This window comes from Leptopilina heterotoma, unplaced genomic scaffold (assembly GCF_015476425.1).
Source record: "Leptopilina heterotoma isolate Lh14 unplaced genomic scaffold, ASM1547642v1 Lhet_8, whole genome shotgun sequence".
Classification (NCBI taxonomy): domain Eukaryota; kingdom Metazoa; phylum Arthropoda; class Insecta; order Hymenoptera; family Figitidae; genus Leptopilina; species Leptopilina heterotoma.
Genome location: NW_025111180.1, coordinates 1,537,213 through 1,562,683, shown reverse-complemented (window position 1 = coordinate 1,562,683; position 25,471 = coordinate 1,537,213). Strand labels below are relative to the sequence as shown.

General features: G+C 27.2%; 1 protein-coding gene across 1 annotated transcript; it reads right to left on the bottom strand.

Annotated features, from left to right (window-relative positions):
- Positions 1–602: 602 nt before the first annotated feature.
- Positions 603–24,915, bottom strand: LOC122511023. Its single transcript, XM_043626019.1, has 4 exons — positions 23,685–24,915; positions 5,712–5,909; positions 2,422–2,699; positions 603–1,009 (listed from the first exon to the last, which is right to left on the bottom strand). Exons 1-4 carry the CDS (start codon positions 24,376–24,378, stop codon positions 770–772), a joined length of 1,410 nt encoding a protein of 469 aa, XP_043481954.1. The 5' UTR covers positions 24,379–24,915; the 3' UTR covers positions 603–769.
- Between the last annotated feature and the right edge of the window lie 556 nt (positions 24,916–25,471).

Sequence of the window (25,471 nt, the reverse complement as noted above, 5' to 3'; positions counted from 1 at the left end):
AGAAATAAGCAAATTAGAAATTTTGAATTACGTAATAAAAAGAGGTGGTGTTTAAATAGATTTTGTATTTGAACGTCTTAATTTTTAAATATTTCAGATGTTTGTGATTAAAAATTGCATATCATTTGCAAAATTTTTGGTTAAATCAGACTCTTTGTTAATATCAAACTAAATACTAAACGAAAAGTCATTAGTACATTTATTCTTGAAACTAAAGATTCGTAAGGGCAACAAATCTTTTAATTTGTAAATATTATTCATTGTTGGTAACTTTTTGTAATTAAAAATGTTCATAATTCTTTTATTATCAATATAAAAGAATTGCATTCTAAAGTATATTGTACGAAAGTAATAGTTTACAAAAATATAAATAAACTTATTAGAAAAAAAACATTTTTCGATGTAAAATTGTCGATCTAAAATCCAGTGCTTCTAACAAGTGATGGTTAGAAAATTTTTTTTTTGATTGTGTTTTTCTGCAAGTTTCATTCTATAAAAATTTGTTAATAATAATTCTTACCTAGTTCTTATTATACACTATAATTTATTTAAAATAAAATTATATAACGAAACAATGTCAAACTTCTTTCCATTTTTTTCTTTTTAATAATTTCAAAAGAAAAACAATATTTAATAAATTGAAAAACAAATAAATATATTTAAAACATTAAAGAATAATGTGGCCTTTAAGTTAAAAAAAAAATTGTAACCAAGTATTTAAATGGCAGCTTTTGAGAAATATTCTTATCACAAAGGAGAGAGCATTTTATCAGGTGACGTCAATGTCTTCATTTTCTTCAGTATCAGTATCTTCTGTTATTTGTGGACTTGGCGATGGGCTGGGAGAAATATACTCTATTTTCTGTCTGTCTCCATCCGCATCACTTAAATTTGGGTTGGGATTATTTTTGCTTGGCAGTGTTTGCTCTCGGGATCCTCCATTGGCTAATAATTCCCTCTCTTTACTGTTCCTCCATTTCATGCGACGATTTTGAAACCATATTTTTACCTGCAATTCAAAAATGTAATGATAATATTATTTTTTTAAGCTCTTGTCGCCATTCTTTAAAATCCAAAATGGCTGATCCAAAATGGCGGACTCAATATCACTCGGTCATCTTTAATTATTATAAAACATTTATTTTATAGTAAGTAAAATGTTCTCTTATTTCACTCGGATTGGTTATTTTTTTGTCAGTAATTGATCCGTAATTTTTCATTGTTGACCCGTAAAATCTGTATTATTTTTAAATATATACTTTCATTGGTTCGAGCCCTGAGATTTGGTATGAAGATAATTTATAATTAAAAATAGTAAAATTTTTTAAAAATGTACGAAATAATTAGTGATACTATTGCTTAGGCCACTTATAAAAAGATCTAATTCCGTCATAAAATCTTGTTTATGTTGACATGGAATACACCCTTTGAAAGAGTAATATTCCTCTTAAATTGAGAAGTTTTTCCAGTGTGCTTTTATAAATTGATTTTATGAAAGTCGAGCTAAGGCAAACACAAATAATACCTTGTTAATGGTTACAAATTGATTTGACTGATGGAATGTAGGAAATTCTATACACTGTAATATAAACCTTAATGGTCAATCGATCTTAAACGTCACTGCCAGGTTCATGGGAATAACAGGATTCATTTTTTCCGAAGTTTCTTTTCATTTTACAGGATAAATTTTTGCCAAAATGTAAATTCACTTAGAATTCATTTATAATAAACAGAAACTTTTGTTTTATGTACAAATGATATGTGTTTGTGTTTAAACTAATGTAAATCCTGCTGGAACCTTTGATAGTGAAAATTATTTAATTTCCAGATTAGAATTTTAAGATAATTCTTTTCCTAAAGTCTCTACTTATAGTGAAGAGTCAAATGGATGTAAGTGTAATCTAGTTATCAATTAAAACCAGGCGAGGGCCGACTATACAAGACAAGTAGGGGTTGTACTCGAATTGAATTATTTTGCTCCAGGACACAATTACGATAGATGTAGTTACTACTAAAACAAGTGAATTGTCTTGAAAATGGGGTCCTTAATTTAAAAGATAAGTCGTCCAATGAAAAACGCATTCTTTCGCATCGCAAATTAAAAGACTACTAGCGTGAGTCTGACAGCCTGTCATCCCAGTGTTACCTTAAACCGACGTGTACGTCGACCTGGATTACTTTAAAGACAACATGCCCTCTGGGTTTTTTCAATATTTCACTCCGTTAATTACGCTGAACTTCAAGTGTCTTAAAAAAGTTTTCCTTATGTTAAAGACGTTTTTCGTGGGCCTGTATTTTTTCTTAATCAATTTCTAAATGGATTTTCCTATCAGCAAATCCAAGTGTTTAGATTTAAAGATTTTATATATCATTTTTTCAAGTGGTTATAATATAATAATTTTTTGCAAGAAATAAGCTCACCTGCGAATCTTTAAGTCCAAGTTTCTCAGCTAGTCTTTTGCGATCGGGTTTACTTATGTACTTCTGTTGCTGGAATTTCTTCTCAAGTCCCCGTCTTTGTAAATCCGAAAAAACTGCCCTTCTCATCATACCTCTTCGTGGCTTACCTCGAGGACAACCAGACCATGGAAAACCTATTGCCATACTAGCTACATCGTTCAATGTGCCTTGCATCCCTCCTGGAAAGACTGTTCCTCCACCGGGATTTCCCATTTGGTTTCCAGGACCCGAGTTTGAACCTAAAAAAAGAATACCTTATTTATTTTCATAAATAATTTCATCATTTAATAAATTTCAGTTTTTAGATTTAAATAACTTTTTTTAATACTTATTACAAGTGTTTAATGAAGACTACCTCTTTAATTCTACATCAAAATTCCCTTTATATCCTATTTTGATATTTTTCAGAGTAAATATATAATCTTATAGTGCCCAACACAATGTTATAAAATATCATATAATAATTACAATTAAATTAAATGGTAATATAAAATAATTCCATAGAAATATATATGTTTTTTAAAAGACACCATGTCACAAGTTCAGTTTGTGTTGACGAACAGTTTTTTTCTAGCCTATTTACCTAGAAATTTAAAAAACATCAATTTTTATGTCTCATTCACTGCATCCGACGCGACGAGATGTGCAATACTGCAGTTTTGTCAAATATCTTGTGTTGTCGTATGGGACATAAAGTAAATATGGAATGCACTAAAAGCTCTAGCGTATATTATACACATATAAATGTATGCATAAATTTATATACACTGCCGCAAGCGAAATGTATACATGCAACAAGTGCGTGCAAATATCATTGAAGCAGATAATATCAGTATGCTCTGTTTGACACTATCGGTTAGATACCAGCTTGCAAATTCAATTGTCCGTTTAACAATAGATATATTTATTTTCACACTGGGCTAATTAAATTACACTTAATAAAGTAACAATAGCACTTTTTTTGAATATTGGGTTTGGTCGAGCTGCTTCATTAAAAATTTTATAAATCCTCTATAAAATTTTATAGATATATTCTATGTCTCTTAATATAAATTCTTCCAACAGCTAACAAAAAAGAAACAAAAATAAAGAATAACAATAAATAAATAAACAAAATAAAATAAAATTAATAAAACAGTATCAAGATATTCTATACATTTTCTCCTATGATGGATTTGCTTGAAACTTGTTACATAGAGGTTTTTCGGATCGCTGAATTCGAATCTGAAGTCAAAGTTTAAAATACCAGAACCAATATGTCAGACTAAAAAATTAAAAATCAATAGGATTTGTTTGCAAGTTGTTACTCGGGGCTTTTTTGGATCGCTGCTTACAAATCTGATGTTGAAATTTCATAATATATCAAATAACATCAAATATTTTTATCCCAGAAATATTGGATCCGACATTTTGAATGTTTTTATAATCTGATAGCAGAATCGTAATCAGCGACCCCAAAAACCCTCGCGTACCTATTTTTTAACGAATTGCATGAATTTTTAATTTTTCTGTTCGCCATGCTGGATCCGCCATTTTGAATTATTGAAATCTGTACAAGTAGATTCGTAATCAGCGACTCGGAAAACCACTAAATACAAAGTTGTTGTTTTCCTTTGAAATTACTACATTTTTTAAAAAAATAATCTTGTAACATTTTAAAAAATAATGTAAAAATTTTTTTTAAAACAATTTTTATGTTATATTTGGATAGACATATATGGTTTTGACGAAAAAAGTTAACAATTTTTTTTTTATAAAATATTATTGTATAAAGTTCGAGCTAACATTCTGTGCATTTGGACATTAATTAGTTAAAAATAAAAATTTTGAGTTTAGTTTCAAAAACAGGACCTTAAAAACCTAAAATAAACAAAGTTTCAAGTGAGTCCTACTGATTTTTAATTTTTTCGTCCGTCATATGACATTTTGAATATTGAAATTGACGTGTAATGTAAATTACATTTTCATTTCATAATGTTTTAATAATGTTTTGAAATTTAAATTTGATAAATATATTTTCAAAATTATCATCTGAATACAGAGAACCCGCTGTCGGTGAAATAGAGAGCGCCGCTGTTCTGCGCGCTCCACATATCGATTGAGAGCCGTATTGAAACCACCCTACTCCGCATTGAACACGTATTTGAGATTTCATCTTATCTTACTTCATTAAATTTTAATAATTAAACTCGTCGTTAATATTTTTTCATTCCTGGAACTAGCATTTTTTACAACTTACTCTAATGCATTACTTCTGAAATGCATTTTCGTTTTTATTAAGTTTAATACTTGGCGTTTCGTCACAGAATCACAGACTTTTCGTTGCGATTGGACAATAATACGTTGTATAATTTTAATTATAATTTGAATATATAATTTTCAATATAATTTGTCCTTCTCTATAGTAGAATGCTGACGTTGGTAGAGTGATCTGATCATTATTCCAATAGAATGTCTGAGCGGCATCTTGTACTAAAAAACTAATTTTCAGCAATATTACATTGAACAATTATTTTACAATTCTTAATGGATTATTTCCTATTCTTGAAATAAAGCGCTTGTTGATCAGCAATATAAGTATGAGGTCTTAATTATCGATACAAAGTCTTTTTTACCAGGCATCACTCGAGTGTTATCTTCTCTGAGATGAAAGATTTTACTAAATTTTCAGTTTCAACTGCGATAACTGACTTCCATTTCAAGAATTTTATGACACTAAAATCCTTGATTTTTTAACTAATTCTTTACGTATTCCGTCTGTCCCGTAGATATGTTGCAAACTCTTATGCAACACTCCAAGATTTAGGTGCACAAGAAACAATCATCATTTCTGTATAGTCTTTGACGTTGTAGGATCATTAAATTTTTCTTTCAGTTGGTCAATAATTTCTAAATCAGCAGATTTTATATAATTATTATAATTAGCTTTTCTTCAACAGTAATAGTTTGCTTCTGTTTATTCCGATTACTCCTTTGATATTTCATCTCCTAGTTCATGATTATTATTAATCAAAATATTAAATCCTGACTGAGGTGGATTATCAGTTATAAATTAAATAATTTATAAAGAATAAAGATGACATTCTGTTATTCGGCACATATAATCTACATACCTAGTTTAGACATATTTTTTAAGCCACTTTCAAAATTTATTTAAATGATCAAAGGTCTTAGAAAATAAAATTTGAATTTTCTTTTAGTGAACTAAATGGGAATTTTCAATAGGGAAATATAGAATATTTGTTACTTACCAGAAATAAAAGAACTTCGACACAAAAAATGTTGAATCGGATGATGTTGAGGTGGTGCTTGTCCCGAATGCGATGGATGATAGGGATGATAGGTTGCTACATGCCTCGCTATTGGTTTTGCAATACTGCATGCTGTCGAATTTTGATAATTTTGAAAAATCATAGGTATCGCCACAGCCGGAATAACAGGAAAATTTTCTGTAAAATAAAACATGTGTCAATATTAAAAAAATATTTAAATACAACTCAGCAATATACATTCAAAATTTATCCTTAGGATAATATTTTAAGTGTTCCGGGAAATTATTCTTTAAATAATTTATTTTGTACAAAAATATAATGAATTGATCTCTATATTTGTTTCCGTAAATTTCGCTTTGTCGATTATTCGAAAGATTTAAAATTATGAATTTTTCTAAACGAAAAAAAAGAATGTTGCGCATTCAGAATACGAAGTCAGAATTCTTTTATATTGCTTTATTTCTGCAGGGAATAGAGAATAATTGGTTTTACCGATATTTTTCTATTCTGCCTGGAATTGAATTTTTGCCGGAAATTCGCTTATTCAGAAAAATTAAAAAATCCTCTCCTCGCGTTTTACGAACAAATGTTTGGAAATCTTCCACTATTTTTCGATTTTTAGCGAACAAATACTTATCGCATCTATTAATAAATCTAGCTCCTAAAACTCTTCTTGTACAGTAAGATTTATGAAAAAAAATTGTTTTCATTATTTCGACAATAGAGAAGATAATTTTTTCGTCCTCAATAAACTCTGAGCCTGCACTTAATAATTTTTCAATATAACTGCTTGATTTAATGCTAACCTGTTGAAGAATCTAGTTAATACCACTACAGCCTGTCCCTTTAAGCCTCAAGAATAATAACCTATCGACATTTAAAAAAAAAAGTTAAGCCGGTCCAGAAAAGACGACAACTGTAACAACACACCATGTATATACTTTATATACTTGCTCTAACTTAATCCTATACATGAGGGTTAAGATAAAATAGCGATACCTATTTAGTGTTTCCGTTGGAACTCAAATCGTTAATAGTTTTGTGCGTTTCGCAGTTGATCTCTCATTGGCTCCCTAGGAAAACAGCGATAAAATACGATGAGTATTTGATGGGGCTTCTCTCACAATGGGTTCCTGTGTATAGGCTATTGTCGTGCATTGTTTGGCTAAACGCAAAGCAAACCCTTCGACTAAGCTCCATTATTTTATTACTTTCAAATACGTCACTTTTTTTTCTGTTGTGATGGGTGTGGCAGCGAAAGCAAAGGCAAAGGAAAAAACGACAAAATTGTTTAAAATACAGCAATACCAAACCCCTTATATGCATTATGATTATTATAAACAGGATAAGGGTGACTTAACCCATAATGTTTCCAGTACCACCCTAAATAAGAAAAGTAAATGAATTATTACATCTTATCATTGCTGTTTGTATCCACAAATTGTCATGTAAAACACTTCTGTAAAAAATTTTATTACTTTTTCTTTTATTATGTAGCACCCTGAACTCTTTCAGGGTCAAATTTTGTCAAACATTTGCTAGTTTTATCCAAGGATTTAGGATAATTAACATAATTAAGTGGACACCCCTTTTCTGTAAAAAATCGTTTAGTTTTTAAAACATTGTACCCACACAGCACGATATCTTTCTGGAAACTTTCAGAAAGTTTAAAGTGTTCTATCATTTCAAATTATATATAGATTTTAAAGTACCTAGACTAATACATAACACTCAATGTGTAACAATTAATGTGAGATGCATCCCGTCTGTAGTAATATAATAATTTCAGAGTACCTAATTTTAAAAACATTTAAAAACAAATGTTTTACCTCCTTTAGAGTATTCAGTAGCAGTATATAAATATTATCAGCGTAATATGGAATAGATAGTTATAGAAATTGAATAATATAATTAATCTTTTATTTTATCTGGTTAAAATAGAAAAAAGAAATAAAATTGTTATATGGAGGGCGTGAGGAGTATAATTATTTTAATCCAACAGGGATGAGATGGTTTTTTCGCGTGATTGACACGAGTCGATAAAGTTCATATACGCGCATTCATAAATGCGTTGGCGTAGCTCTGAACACCACGAATTTTAGGAATATCTATGTTGCATTTAACATTGGTAAATTGCATGCACCCCTAGGGGATGGTATATAGTTGCGCAGATTTATAAAGTGGGATTTCATGCATTTGTCGGACAGCGGATGCATTGACCGTGCCACGTGCATGTGTTACATCTCTTCGCCTCGGTTTTACTCTCTCATCCCCTCTATATTGCTCTGCTTCAAATATTGTTTCCCCAACCAATCTCGTTGAGATTCACGTTTACTGTTGTATGTCATGTTGAAATGTTGTGAAATAATTGCGCGAAAAAGTGTTTTGGTAACAAACTCACAATTCATTGATGAAAGGTTATGATTTGTGGAGCAGGCAAATTTTTTAATTCCAGTTTCGAATGCTGAAAAATCGTTATGTTTCGATTGCCAGTGGGGTTATATCCTTTATTAATCAAATTGTCTAGATTTCAGGGCTGTCTAGTGTCTATGTTCATTTTTACATATAGAACTTGGAACACTTGTAATGATAGTTCAACCGAGTTCTGTATTCAGCTCTGTACTGAGTTGAATTGAAAAATTATATACTTTTATTCTCAACAGACTTTTTACAATTTCAACTAATGTTGTTGCTCTTTGAATCAAGAATTAATAATTATAAACTATGGATAAAATAAATCGAAAATTTAATTTTACTAGAACATCACTCTAATATTCCAAACGAGAATATTATTATGGAATTCAAGTAACATTACATGCTGCTCAGGTTAATAAAAATATCAAGTTTAATTAAATAGTTGGAGTATATATTATATTAAAAGCAATTGGTCTTCTATTATTGTATAAAAATCGGGACTTGAATAGCGGTTAACACCCTTAAACAACAAACCCCTATTTAAAATGCATTCCCTTTATTACTTGTTTCATGGTCAAAATATATGCAAAATATTCGGTTTATTCAGTTGAAACCGTTCGCTTTGCAATGCGATAAGAATTATTTTGATAAATATGAACTTTACTGTTATGAACGGCTACCCCTAAACACTAAAGAATTAAGGGTAGGAATGTAAATATGCCAGGTTAATTTGAATAGAATTCTGACATATGTACGATAAGTCGTCAATATATGTGAAAAAAATTAATTATACATTTGTACCTCATATAAAATTTTAACTTTGACTACATGTATGAATCACAAAAATAAAGATTTTAGCAAGGCTAATCTAGAAACTTCATCATGTATTCGCGGCCTGCAGAAAGAATCTAGAGGATCAACTAGATAAATCTTTATTTCTCGTATTGTATACCAAATATTATCAAATATCAAGAAGATACAAGAATTATTAAAAATATTTATAGGGAATTTTCGTGATTCAATAGAACAGTTAAATTAAGAACTTTTGACGGTATCAGATAATTTTGATTTATTTCAATTTTAAGTCTTCTTACCGAGTACATTCTTAGTTCTCTTAACTACTTCTAAGGCAGTCAATGGAACTAGTAAAAACTGCTGATAAACTATTAAATTATGCAAAGTAGTTAAAAAGTAGTCAAATAGACTTCTGCTTAATACGCTATTCAGTTATTTGTATTCATGCCAATACGATAATGTATTAGGTTCCTTATGCAAAAAGTGGCAAAAAGTTTATTACCCATGTACAGTTATTGTATAATTATAGGTGTTATTTAATGCTGGTTAGTAGGCAAACGTTTTTTGGACATATTTGGAACATGTTTAGGACACATATGTACAATAGAAGATTAAAAATATAATTTTAATATGATGACTTAAAATGTTCAAAGGAGTTTCCAAATGTATTTAACAGTTCATCCGTAAAACATCTATAAGACACTTTTAGACGTCTTTAGACCAAACTGAAAGACGTTTTTAGCATGTTCGTAAAATCTCCGCTAGGTTTTTATTTTTCCAAAAAATCGCTATTCATGAATATGACACAAATGGTTTGACGTGATGTCTATTACTGTTTTACACGCACTAGTACCGACTCATTAGCTTTGGATTGTCGCGCACCATCGCTAGTGCTTCAGGCACTTCTGGTTCAACAAGCATTTCACACGAGCCATAAACTACAATGCTTAAATTGTTTGCAACAAACACTTCCAGTTAGAATTTTCAGCCTGGCAATGACAAGTGGTTGGGACTTCATTTGGACATTACATGAGTCGTGAACAGCTTAAAGGGAGGGTCAATCCGCTGCGGTCACCCAAAGCGCCGTCTTAAAGGAGTTCCAAGTTTTCAAGGCAGACAGAAAAGATTTAGAAAACGTTAAGAAAGCTTTCGAAGTTTATATTAAAATATTTTTTTCATCAAGACGAATCGATTTGTTTATATAAACTATAAATTGTATTTGTCGCCAAAAATTGTTTGCCTTTGAATACCGTCAAGTGTATAGGTACTATCATGTCATTCCATATAGAAAATTTAAAATTATTAAATTTTACTCTAACATTAGTCACAATTACAAAAATTCTATTTATAATAGTTTTCTAGTTTTCTAAAATTAGACCTTCAATTTCATAAAATTTACAGCATAATATTATGATTAACGAACTCGAAAAAATCTTTTAGTTTTACATATTTCAAAACAAGATTTTTTTGAAAAATATATCCGCAACAATTCCCAGACGAAAATCAGTATAGACTATAACCCATAAATAATAATAATAAATAAAAATTATTTTAAGCAGCTAAAGCTTTCAAAAACAGCTGAAGCTAATAGTTTTAAATACCTTGTCTTTTATAATTTAATGGTGGTTAAGCCATAAAAGACCCCTTTTTATATATGTAAAACGTGAATGCCGATTTGTTTCAAATCGGGCACCTAACGAAATCTGGAAGCTGGGGTTCAACTATATTCTAATTCGTTTTGGGTCCATTCTTCTCTCGGAGGGAATTGTAAAAACGTTGCCAAAAAGGAAAAAATGAAAAATTTTTTACGTAGTCCATTTCACTTATATATACTTACTTACTTACTTACTGTTATACACAACCCACCCCCCATCTCACACGTAATAAATCATAGTTATAAGCATGATCCCTCCCTCCCTTTAAATTGGTAACGATGTTATTATAAACGACCCCTAGTTCCATTTGTAACCTATTGCAATACTTATATAGAAATATTTCAAATGAAAATCTAAATTTTAGTAGCGTAAAAATGTGGAAAAATTGGAGAGAAAGAATAAATTGTTTTTTTTTTTAATTTACCCGATGAACGGAATAAAAAGTTATTTTTTGGTTATATCGTCCCTCAAACAAAAAACTGTTACACTTAGGCACCACTTAGGGAAAAAGTTTATTTCACAGTTTATTTCACTAAAATGTCGAGTGGACCTATCTTATTTTTTTGGGATAAAACAGTTTCTTTGATGTTAATAAAAATTTGGTTAATAATCTGTGAAAAAATCGAAATTTTTCAAAAAATAAAGGTTTTAAGTTATAAAATTTTATGCTTTACTACATTTAAAGCCTACAAAACTAAATATAAAATTGAAAAAATTGTAAATACTGAACAATTGTTTAAACAAATGAATAATTTTTTAAAAATAATTTTTAATGCAAAAAGAATCAAAATTCATATTATTTTTTATATTTTTGAACAACTTATGCCAATATTGTAAAAACTCACAACTAAATAAAAAATGATCTGTTTATTTATAATTATAATAATCTACAAATTACCTAAATAAATTAAAATAATTATTTTTTTACAATAATTTCTGATAAATTCCACAATTTTTTAAAAGTTAAAACATTCATTTTTTGCAAAATTTCGAATTTTTCATAAATAAATATAAATAAACAAAAAATTTTTTTTATAAACTCTAATTTAAATTATTTAAAATTTGAATAATCTTTGTTAAATAAAAATTTTAGTACTTATTTATTTTTTCACAAGAGTTAAATTTTTTAATAATTCAAATTAAAAATTTTTGAAATTCAACAATTTAAAAAAACACATAACTCTAATTGTTCCAAAATTTATTGGTTCTTTTTTTAAAACTTTTAAATAACATTGCTTAAACTTTATTAATTTCAATTTTAAAACTCTTTTGAAATTTAATTATTTCTAAAAATATATACTTTAACGTTTCTAATATTTAATTATTACCTTTAATTTTAACTGAAATTAATTTTTAAACTAATTCATTTTTAAAAGTTCTACGAAAATTCAATTATAAGAATAGCAAAATAAATAATTTTTTGAATAATTAAATATTTTTTAAAATTGTATTCCTGCTCTAAAGAGAATTTTATCAATATTTAAGAAATAATTAAATTTTTTGTAAAAATTTTATTACAATTTTTAAAAATAATAGAAATTCGAGAAATTCGAGAAATTTTTTTAAAATATTGTATTGAAAATAATCAATTTCCTAAGAAGAATATTATAATTTAGAAAAATCCTTAAATTTTTTTGAAGAATTTAAATAAATTTGTGGAAATAATTGAATTTTTTTGAATAACTTTATTATAATTTTTTTTAAATAATTGAATTTTCGTGGCGAATTTTATTATTTATGAAAATAATTGAATTTTTGTGAAGAAGTTTGTTATATTACTTGAAAATTATTAAACTTTTTCTAAAAATTGAACAATTATTTATGAAAACAATTAAATTTCTGTGAAGAATTTTTTTTTAAATTTTATAAAATAATTGAATTCTTGCCGAGATTTTCAGTATTTTTAAAAATAATTGAATTTCTTGCAAAGAATTTTAATATTTACGAAAATAATTGAATTTTTGCAAAAACATTTGCAAAATTTTTGAAGAATTTTTTATTAAAAATTTTGAAAATAATTCAATTTTTCTCTGAAATTAAATTTCAATTAAATTTCAATTATATTTGAAATTAGATTAATTCTTATAAAAAAATTTTATCAAAATTATTTAAAAATGTTTTCCTTCGGTGAATTTTTATAAAAAATTTTTTTAATAATTCATTTTGGTCTTTATAAAAATAGTATTTCAAATATAATTGAATTTTTGTGAAAATTTTATTATTTATGAAAATAATTAAGTCTTTTGAGATAAGAATTTGATTACAAAAAAAATTTTTTAAATTTTTGAATTCTTTTGTAAAATTTTATTAGAATATTTGTTATTGAAAATAATTTAATTTCAGCAAAGAATTTCATTATTTGTGGAAATAATTGAATTTTTGTGAAAAATGTTTTATTAAAATTTTTAAAAATAATTGAATTTCTGTAAAAATTTTATTATTTATAATTAAATTTCTTGAGAAGAATTTTATTGGAACAATTTTTTAAATTATTGAATTCTTCTGTAAAATTTTATTAAAATATTTGTTAGTAAAATTAATTGAATTTCTGTGAAGAATTTTTAAAAAATTTTCGAAAATAATTGAATTCTTACGCTGCGAGAATTTCAGTAATTTTGAAAATAATTAAAGTCATGCGAAGAATTTTATTAAAATTTTTTTAAATAGTAGCTTTTAGTGTCACAAATATAAAAAAAGTATTTGTATAAAAGTAGTAAATAGTAGGTTTTAGTAGATAAGTGCGAAGCCTGCAAATTAAAAAAAAATTTTTTTATAAAAAACTTATTTGTTTAAGAAATTGAAATTATGCAGATTTATTTTCTTTAAAAAAAATTAGAATATTGTCAAGAAATTAATTAATTTCCTGAATTTATATTTTATGAATGTGACAGTAGAATTTTGTTTTATTTAAATAATTTATTTGGTATAGATCAAAATATTTTATTATAATGAATCAAAAAATTTAGTTCAATAGAATAACATGCTTGGTTTACTGAAATAAAAATATTTGAAAATTTGGTTTAAAGAAATAATTAGTTAACTGAACAGCAGTGAAAGCATTTTTGTTGAATGAAAAATTAAACAAAAATTTGATTGTTCCAAAAAAAAATGTTGAACGCAGAGTGAATTGGTTATTGTGAATTTTATTTATTACTTGTATTCATTTTATGAATTTAATCGGGTGACCATAATCTATTTTACTGTTTATATTTTATGATGAAATCACGCAAAATGCAATTTCAAGTAGGAAAAGATGAGAAAATTTCTTCACGGGATGGGCGATAAGTCATTGAATTCTACGCTTGTCTAATATAATAGGCACCAATCCTAAGGGCTTAATATTAGGGTGAAGGTAAGTGATCGAACAGCTGACGCCTGTTCCGCCCCGCACGCACGCTGCGACTCTTCTTGAGGGTGTGTGCATGAGATTTAGGGACCAACGATAGAAGTGTGCTCTCGACACTGATTTGTGGTAAGCTTTGTTTTAAATCTATAAACTAAATCATTTCAAAGTCTCTTTGTACTGTAAGTTGTTTATTAAACACAGTGAACAAGAAAACTTAAGAACAAACCATATTTATGAAAAAAAAAATATATTTCAAAATTATTTTTTTTACTTTTTTCAAACTCTCGTATTTATAATTTGCAAACAGTTATACAAAATCTTAGATTATTTTCAATAAATTATTTCACGAAAACACTTTTTTTTTATTCTTCAAATTTTTTTTTTTGTAAAAATAGAGTTAAAATCAGTTTATTTAAATAAACTATGATTTTAACTCTATTTTTACTTTCAAATGATAACGGTATTCAAAATTAATGGTTCAAAATCGCGATCCGTATTTATTTAATCAATCATCATTTGTTTCAGTTGATTTAAATTAAAAATTGAAAATAAAAATTCCTGATGGAAAATAATAGATATTGTAATATAAAAAAAGTAGAAACGAAAAATAAAGAATAATTTCACGAAAATTTTATAGTAATATTGACTTAATATCACGCCGCATAAAGTTTCAGTAACAGCAGTCAATAAAATCAGAACGAATATCACTCCGAAGTTACGGTGATATGGCAAGCTAAAATTCACAATAGCTTTATGGAAGTGGTATATTATTGATTTCAAAATTCATTTATGCTTAGATTTATATTAAACTCGATAAATAAGATACATCTTCCGTAAAAAGAGAAAAAGTTCATTTAATTTCGATACAGAAAATGGAGAGACATTAAAATAAGATGAAAACGCTTTTGAATTATTATCAAAATATTAAACATCAACTAACTTCTTACTTACTTTTTTAAATAAAATTAACAATTTTAAAAAATAATAAAATTTAAAAATTTTCAATTCAAATTTTTGTTAAAAACACTTAAAAAAAATTCAATTTTGGAGAAATTATAAATATTTGCAGAAATTCAATTATTTTCAAAAGTAATAAAATTCTTCTCATAAAATTCAATTATGTTAAAAATTAAAAAAAAAAAGTTTCGTAAAAATATCAATTATCTTTATAAATATAACAAAATTCTTCCCCAAAGTACAATTATTTTCAAAAATTTCAATAAAATTCTTGTCTTAATTTCAATTATTTTCAAAAATAAAATGCATTTTTCTAATTTCAATGATTTTTAATATCTGCTATTTTAATAAAATTTCCCAAAAAGAATTCAATTATTTTAAAAAAAATTTCAATTAAATTGTACGCAAACATTTAATTATTTTCATTTAAATAATAAAAATTTCACAGGAATTTAATTATTTACAAATTTCTTTTTATAAATTTCTTCGCAACAATTCAATTATTTTCATAAAAAATAATTAAAAATTCTAGAAAATAATAATTGAATTAAAAAGGAAAAAAATAATTTTAAAGAAATATTTTTATCATATAATTTTAATAATTTTATCACTCGTTCATTTTTAATTATTATAAAACATGAAGAAATCAATTACTCCAAGTCTTCGACTTGGAGTAATCAATATCTTCATGTTTTATAACAAATATTTTTTTAAAGTTGATTAATTTCAAAATTTTAAATGAAAATTAAATGAAAATTAAATGAAATTTTGAATTTAAAATTTTTGAAATTTTAATTCCTTTAGAAAAATAATAATGATTAAATATTTATTTAAAAAAGAAGTTATTGATGTTTTCGAATAATTTTACAATAATAGAAATTCGTAAATATAAATGTAACAGAACATTTTTTTTCCGAGTAAAATTTTTTCCTTTATTTTCTAAAAATTTAAAAATTTTCAATTTCATTTTCAATTAAAGTTTCTAATTGACAAATAGAATTTATAAACCTTTTTCTCCATTTTTTTTAAAAAACTTTGAATTTTATTAAAACAACTAGCCAAATTAGCCGCGCGCGGGAATGTTGTGTTGCACTATTTATTGTAAATAATTTCAAGTCATTTTAAAAGTAATTTTTAACAAAATAATTACTATGACACATAACTTAAAAACTAATTAGAATGAAATTTTTAAATTATATGTATTATATTTTTAAACTTTAAAGTATATAAAAAAAACTTTAAAAACTATTTTTAATTCGCTAATTTAAAAAAAAAAATGTCAAAAAAATCAATTTTTTGACAAAATTTTATGCAAATTATTTTTCACAATAATTCAATTACTTTCACTAATAATAAAATTTCTCATGGAAATTCAATTTAAAAAAAAAATTTTTGTTAAAACTAAGCAAGAATTCAATTATTTTCATAAATAATAAAACTCATAAAAAAATTTCAATTATTTTTATTACTATTTTAAATTAATAATCAAAAAATTCAGTTATTTTCACAAATAAAGTTTTCCACAAGAATTCAATTATTTAAAATATTATAATTTCCATAATATTTATTATATTTCAAAAAAATTAATTATTTAAGACAGTTTTCATAAAATTCTTATGAAGAATTTAATTACTTTCAAAAATAATATAATTTTTCACAGAAATTCAATTCTTTTCTAAACATTTTAATAAAATTTTTGGCAATAATTCAATTATTTTCAAAAATAATAAAATTCTTCTTTGTAATTCAATTATTTTTGAGAATTATAATAAAATTCCTAGCAAAAATTTAATAAAATTGTTCGAAAGAAATTAATTGTTTTTAATACAATTTCAATTAAATTTTTTTTGAAATAATTCAATTATTTTTAAAAATTTTAATAAAATTTTTTCTAACAATTCAATTATGTCGATAAATATGAAAATTTCTTCTGAAAATTCAATTATTTTGAGGTATTTCAAGGAAATTATTTTCAAAATTAAAATATTTTTATAAGTAACAATATTCATTAACAATAATTCAATTATTTTTAAAAGTAATAAATTTCTTCTTTGAAATTACATTTTATTTTTAAAAATTTTAATAAATCGTTTCTAAGAATTCAATTGTTTGCAGGAATTCAATTTATTAGCAGGATAAGAAAAAATTAAATATTTTTGATGAAAATTAGGAAAAAGTCAGGAAAATAAAAAATATAGAATAGAATTTTTGTCAATTTTGTAAAGTGTATAAAACGAGTTTTTTTTGGTTTTTTTAACATTAAAAAAATGACAATAACCCACAAAAATTAATTTTCAAAGCAAACAATTGAAAAAGATTTAAACTTAATTTTTTTTTCAAAAATTGAAGTTTCGAAAAGTTTATTTTTAAATTCTCAAAAAATAGGATTATAAAATAATTAAATTCTTTTCTTTGAAGATAATTTTAGAATAACTTCTTTCAAGTTATTGATCGTATAATTAACTTATAAGATTTTAGTTGAAAACATTTTGTAATTTTCAGAATTAATTGAATTTGAGAAGGTTTAAAACTAAAATTTTTTGAAAATAAAAAATAGATTTTTCACAAAGTTTCAATATACTTAGTAATTGGTTATTATGAATTTTCAATGAGTTCTAATCGAATTTATGTTAGAGTGTTAAGAGCTGTAATAGAAACCAAATTGTCTCTTAAATAATTTAATTTCAAAAGAGTTACGATTAAAATTCTTATTAACTGCTTAATTTTAAAAAGATTCAAACTTGAAATTTTCTTAAAAATTGGAGTTTTTAAAAGTTTTATTTAAAATTCTAAAACATTAGGATTTTAAAATATTTAAATTCTTTTTTTTAAAGGATTTTTATAAACTGATAATTGACATTTCCTAAAATAATAGAGATATGTGATATGCGCAAAGGTTTTGATATTTTAAATATCAAGTAGGATGACAAAACATTGATTTTAATTTGAATTAAAAATATAAATATTTGCTTTATTTAAATTACAAAACAATTTACTTTTTATTTTACATCTATGGTAAACGATAGTACACTTCAGAAATCTTTATTTTACAGTAAAGGCCTCTTTATTTCAGAAGTAATAGTTATTAAAAATGTTACTTTTATAAGAATTTATAGCTCTATTTGAGTAACAATTAAAAGCGCCCAGGAGGAAAAGCGAATAACTACCGAAACTTACAACCAACTGGGGATGCGCGACGGTTGAGTTGGAGAATTAATGACAGTACAGCACGTCTACTGATTCAGATTTCAAATACCACTAACTTTCAACTAACTCCGTTCAAATAAGAATCGCCGACTATTCCGAAACTTACAAATATTATACAATCAATTACCACTAATTCTTTATTTATGAAAATAATCTGAAAAGATGTACTTCTATCCTAAAACAGTTTTTGCAGAAAAGAAGGTGTCAAGTATTTATTTAAAAAGAAGTACTTGTTTGCAGTTTTAGAAAACATATTTAAACCCAGTAGGCTTGTTACGTTGGGGGTATTCTTTGTATAGCAAGGGTACGATTGTACCATCTCCTAAACTATTAGCAGTGTTTGTAAGGGATGTAAGGGGGAAAAGGTGTTCTGAGCCCACTGCATTTCATCGCACTCAGACTAACACTTTTTCATGAGGCCCTTTTATTTTGATTAGCAAAAGTAAATATTTTTGATAATCAAAATTCTTTTTATTACTCTGCATGTTGTGGTTTGAGTGTATGAGTGCTTTTCTGTCTTGTTTATGAATTGAGTTTCAAACAGTAAGGCGCATTGTGCTTGTAGTCTTAATCAATATATGTATGATTTTGTGGAGGTGTAATTTATTCCACACTATTTTATATACGATAATATATGAAATTCGAATAACTAAAATAAGTGTAACTAATGTGGAGAAGAACAATCTTTTTTTCAGTAAAATTTGAGAAAATTGTAGCTTCCTGTATTATTTATTTGAATTACTAAATTTGTATTTAACAACAATTATTTTTCGTTCGATGGAAAATTCTACAGACAAATTTACGGTACACCGATGGGTTCTCCAATCTCAGCTTTTGTCACAGATATTGTCATGGATAATCTGGAAACTGAATGTTTAAGAGACTTAGAAAAAAAAATTGTGTTCCGGTGTTCTATTTTAGGTATGTGGATGACACATAATATTAGCTCTTAAAAAAGAACATGTTACTATGGTTTTTGATATTTTTAACTCTCTCTCTTCTCAAATCAAAAACTGCAATTTACCGTAGAAAAAGAAAAGGAAAATTCCTTAATTTTCTAGACTTAAAGCTTTTTAGAGATAACAATAAAAAATATACACATTATAAACACCTTGAAGTTATGCACTTAAAGTTTGGAGTTATATGCATGGCATAAAAATCGTAGTGATAACAATATTGTAAACCTCTCGGCTCTCGTTCATGACACAATTTCCCTGTTTATTTTATAGTGATTTTTGGCAGTCTCGCGTTTTAAATGCGATCACGAACGCACTAAAAGAATAGTTTGTGATACTGGAACATTTAGTGATACTTTCGTGCGTGTTTAGGACTCGCGGGTTCGTTTCATAAAGTGACGCTTTATGCCTTTGCTTCTGTCACAAATATACTTATTTTCTTTTGCATTTTGTCTTTTTCTCAAATTTCCTCAAATTGAACGAAAACTCCATAATTCTAAAAATATTTTATCAAATTCAATAATTCATTTTTTCACTTCTACTAATAGTAGTAACATTTTGACAAAGTTTCGAGAAAATTCATTTTTTTGACCTGGACAGTTGTGGAATTTTGCGCCTTATGTATTTTTACTTTGCTCGATTGCTATTGTTACAAACTTGGTCGGTTATCCCAAAAATTATTAGTTGTAGTAATAATAATAATTATTAATCTTTATTATTTTATTTAATATTTAATAGTTATAGAATCTATTAGGCTTCTTAAAACTCTTTGGTTTAAAGTTGTCATTTATTTCAAATGAAATTTATAACTTATCTATAAATTGAAGTTATATAGACACAATATTTTAGAAATCCCTCTTCAGATATTATATTTAATACAGTGTCATTTTCTCGCTCTAAATCTTCTCCAGTTCCAAAGTTCTTTTTCCTCGCTAAGTATTAAAATCCCCTTCTCTTGATTTACAATTCTGTATAAGGAAAGGTACTTTATCTTTTCAATAGTCTTTATATGTATATAAATTGTTACAATTGTTTAAAGGTGTAAGAAGTTAACAAGTTGTTACAATTCTTGTTAAAACTGAGTGTCTATAATTTTATATATTTATAAACTTTTGAATAATGTTAAAAAAGTGTTTTTTTACAGTGTCAACTTTAATTTTCAATGTAAGGGTAAAAATTCAGGTGAAGAGTAATTAGTTTTTCTTTTTTAGAAAATTAAATTGAGAAGAAATAAAAAATTTCTTGAAATCTAAATATTTTTTACAAAATTGTCCATTTATTAGCTTTTTAAGAGCAAAACTTAAAAGCTAACGTTTTGATATTGAAATGTGTCAAAATCATGAGAGACGCCATTTGCAGAAAAAGGAAAGATAGTTTGCGCATGTACTACTGTGAAACTTTTTGCAATACTTGATTGTACGGGCGACTATCCATAAGTTTAACATATTTATATGGCTACGGGTAACATCCTCGATAGTAAAATATTGATAGAAAGTTATAGTCGACTGACTTTCTGGTTTCCGATTATTTAAAGTTTGCTGATTCAAATCATTTAAAATTTTATTTGACTCAGATTCAGAGAGTAAGTTTTAATTCAGATGCTCTTTTGTACTGATTGCAACATTTTCATAAAATGATCTAAATACCACAATTATTGTTGCTACTAAATAATAATTATTTACTGCACAAAAGCCAGCGAAATATTGACGTATATATCTTTAATTAAGTTAAAACTTTTTCAATTTAATCTAATTTTCCACTGTTGATTTCAGTCAATAAAATTTCTAAATTTCTGATTTTCCAAAGTTGGAATTAATTAACTTTACATTGGATAACTTTATAGGGATGAATATATGAACATCAGAGGTAAATATAGGGAGGAAGCAAGTTCTTTGTGTAAATTTTTTTTTAATTGACTGTTTTAATTCGATATTTGCTATAAACATTTATAATTTAATAACGTTTATATAAAAAAACAAGGTATACTTTTTTTGAGCGCTTAGCTTAAGCTAAGAAGTATAAAAAATCATTTTTTCCTATATTAAAATAACACTTTTTTAGACAATTGTCCTATTTAAAATTATGAACTATGAAGCTTGAATTAAGTTTGAATATCTTCGACAAAAAAAGCTTTTTGGGTAGTAAAACTTGAAAAAAATTCAAAAGTATATTGACACAGCTGAATAGTTTAAAAGATAAAATGTAATTTTTTTAATGAGGGAAATAAAGAAAAAATTGCACTTTTAGTTCAAAAATTATTCCGGTTGATGGTTATATTTTATGCCGTAATTTATAATCTCTATAGTTTTTTATTTTTCTCGAGTTTCTTTAATTTAAATATAACTAAAGAGTAATTGTTAATATATAGAAATTCAATTGAAAATATTTGTGGAATATAAAAAAATGTTGAAATCTAGTTCTATAGTGATACGTGACGGCCTGAAATGAAGTGATCCTCTTCTCTATCATGTTACACTTCGTCACATTTGATCTAGTCCATTCAGTGCCGCTGCATACGTGACTTCAAGTGTGAATGTTATCAAATTTGAGCATTGTCTTTTTCAAAAAAAATTTATTATTTTTTTAAAATTATTCATAACCATTTATATGGTTTTTAAATTATATATGTTGCAATTATAATGCAGCATCAAGTATTAGTTATATATTTTACAAAATTTGTTTTTAATTTGCTAAATGAAAAATTGCTTTTAAATTAATCAAACTAAAAACCTTGTTTCGAGAAAAAATTCTAAAATCAGTTTAAATATCAATGAAGCAAATGTATTTTATATTGTACTTGTTTTTGGTACAAAATTATATCCGAAAACATTTCACTGAAGGGAAGCGTCGATTTCTGTTGTTTACAATCTTCTACCAATTTTATCAGTTAAAGCATTTAAAAATGTTTTCTATAATTTTTTATTTTTAAAAATTTTTAACCCTTGGAGAACGCTTGAGATCTCTCAGACGACATGTTTTTTTTAATAAAAAGCATTTTATCTATATTTATAAATTAGTAAGAAATTTGAAGTCTGGACTTATTTTACAGCGTTTAGACTATATTTAAAAAAATTTGTTGTTCTGTTAGTTTAACAAAATTCAGTTATACATTTTTCAAATACTTGTGATTATTATTATTCTTGGGATAAAAATATAAAGAAATTCATGAGGAAGATTGATGGCAAGAACTGTGTAATCAAGCCAGAATGGTTTATATTTTTTGACCTCGAGAAATCTAGAATTTTACATTGTACATTTTGTGATAACCCTTTTTAAGAAATTTGAAACTTTCATGTAATGTTCAGCGAACCTTCGCGTTACACATTGAAAAACATCGGGCATTTAAAGAATTGCTTCCAACTTTCACGAGCTTCACAAATAAATTAATGATAATTGAAGTTTGATGTCAAGGTAATTTTAACTTTTAGGAAAATTTCGATGCTGTATGAGTTGAAAAATCATCATCACTTCACGATCACTAAAAATTCACTGCAAAACTTTGGAATAAGTAAGGTTTTTCGGATGCGACGGATCCTAATACATAGTCCGAGCGTACTTCTAGGACAATACTGATCGTATAGGGTAGTTTTAGACGTCAACAATAAGGAAAATATAAACTGCGATGAACGCAATAAATGACTTTGTTATTAACAACTTACGAACATGAACCTAAAGATTAGAAAAATTTGTTAAATTGTTGCCGACAAGATTTCGATATGATTTTTTTGCACCGACTCATAAGTGGATTTGTTTGTTGCTATTCACTGTTATCACTGTCGTTAATAAAAATTCCTATTGAAGATCTGCTTGATATTACTCTTTATTTTCTGTAGACTTCCATAGAACCCCCAAAGCACCTAAACTTACAGCATTAATCTTCTTTTAAATATAAAAAGATGTAATACAATAACTTTTCCTAAAAGCAAAAATTATTTTCAACATAATAACTTGATTATGGTACTGAGTTTGTTTCTAGTTTTCTGAGTTTGTTTCATTCGATCCGTGATCTTGGTGCTACTCTGGACTCTACATTTGATTTCAAAACTCACATTTTTAATGTTGTCAACAATGCTCATGAGTTTTGGGTATGATCACCAGAAGTGCTTCTAGTTTCACAATTATATTGTTGCTCTAAATGTTTTGTACTTTTCTCTTGTCAGAACAATTATAGAATTTGCGTCTTTAATATGGTCACCCTATCTAGACATTCATATGGATTTACTTGAAAGAGCAAACAACAAATTCATATATGCGATTTGTTGCGAAACGATTAGGGTTGTCTTAATTTTTTTAGTCACGACTATTAGAATGATTCTAGGTACTCCATTACACAAGATTTCTATATACTGATTTACTTTTTTTAAAAATAATAAACGGGTTTATGAATTGCCCTCCAATTCTGCATTACATAGACTTATTTTTAGATTTTAATAATGCACCATCCTAGATTTATTTTTTATGTTATTATATGTAAACAGTCATTAGCGTTTGGGAGTCCTAACTGTAGGTTAACTTATCTAAATAAATAAATTGATTTATTAGGTATGTAATAGGTGAGTAATTGTTCCGTAACAAAGTATAAGATTTCGAACAAATAAAAACCTTTGAAAAGGATTGTTACCTGGATTTTGTCGCTTCTCGTGACTGGTCCCAAGTATCGCATTAACGCTGAACTTGAGGTGAGGTTTCTCCTTGTCCTGCACCCTTCGGCACCTCGAATTTGTACATTGTTCATCCCCACAAGTGCAAGTCTCCTTTTCTATCCTACTAAATGTGTCAGTCTCTTGATCCATGTGCAACCCTAATTCATCCGACCTTCGTTCAAACTGTCCGTGCCCGGGCATTGTCAGTCTTTCTCGATTATTCCGCAACACATCATTCTGCATACTACTAATTAAGTCCATTGGTATTTGATCCTCATCAATCGAATCATTTGAAACTCTCTCAGATAATTTCTCTATCGCACTCAAACGATCGACAGCACTTTGACTTTCCGCTTGATCATTCTCCAAATCCATAATGACACTCTGCTTATCCTTGTCTTGAAAAGCGATTATTTGCTCATATTCGTTTATTCTCGATCCTCGGTAGTGTTTCTCGATTCGGTTCCTTTCAATGTCCATCGAAGAGTCCACGGTTCGAATAATCACTCCCGATTCTTTCTCCCGTCTGGACATTAGAGCCCAACCGAGAGTTATTCGAGTCAAGTCTGCGCTCGAACCCCTTGACCTGAGAAGATTGTCCACCGTGAAAGATGGCGAAGTCATATCGTTTTGGGTGAGATTCTTCAGCATTGCTGAAGCTGGAGGAAACATCACTTAATTCATTGTCTACAAGTTGCCTATTCGCGTAGGCAATTGTAAATTAGTAAATTAGTACTAATAGTCTAAAAGGATGTATGGATTGTATGAATTTGAAAAACGTGGAAAAATGCAACCAACAAGCACTACTAAAATAATTCGTCACTTGTTTCACTAAATTATCAAGACACGTTTTGCACTTATCACACGGCATGCACAGCGATAATATACCTCTGCATATTAGCGAGGAAATAGATTTGCGAGTTAGTTTCGGCACGAGCAACAATTCAACTAATGTATGGCAATTGGACACCACAATGTGAATGTGCAACCCTCGAATGAAAGCCTGCAAAGACGTAGGTGGGTTCAAACCCCCTCCCTCCTCAGCATCCGTGAAGTGTGCTTAACGTGCAGTCTATTCCCCCTCTCTTTAACTGTAGTTCGCTTTCCCTTTCTCTACCTTCATAGGTGAGATAATGCGGACTATAAGTCGAGCAATTCGGGGTTTGGCTGGCTTGGTAATGCCGTAATAAAATCATACTCCTATCAAACGACGCTGCGCACCCCTTTAAAAGGAAAAGCTGGAGGGGTAAAAAAGCTCAGAGACTCACATTCCTTTAGTCAACGATTGGGTTTTATTTGACGAAGCCACCTTCCCGTTGGCCAATCAGAGGAACAGAGGAAGATACTGGCCACGCCCTGCGACCCTAGGCAGTAGGGGCGTTCGCTGCACCCTTATCAACTTTATTATCTTCACTAGCTATATACGTAATTCCACCTAGATCGTTTCCTGGTATGTGATTTTCTTGTAAGTATACACGTATTATCAGCGCATTCACATTTGGTCATAGCACGTCAGATCAGAACATTACAAACTGTTAGCAGTGATTTCGCAAGCAATGAAAATCATAAACGAAACTCTAAAACTCAATAAGTGTCTCACATTCTTTCGCATATAATGTTCCTTTATCAGTAGCTAAAATATTTCAGACACACAGTGGGCCAGGATCGAAAAAAGAGGCCAAAAGTAAATATTTTTTTAGAGCTTCAAACAATTTATTGTAAAGTTTGATACCTTAAAATAACTATATACAAAATGCCAATCGTC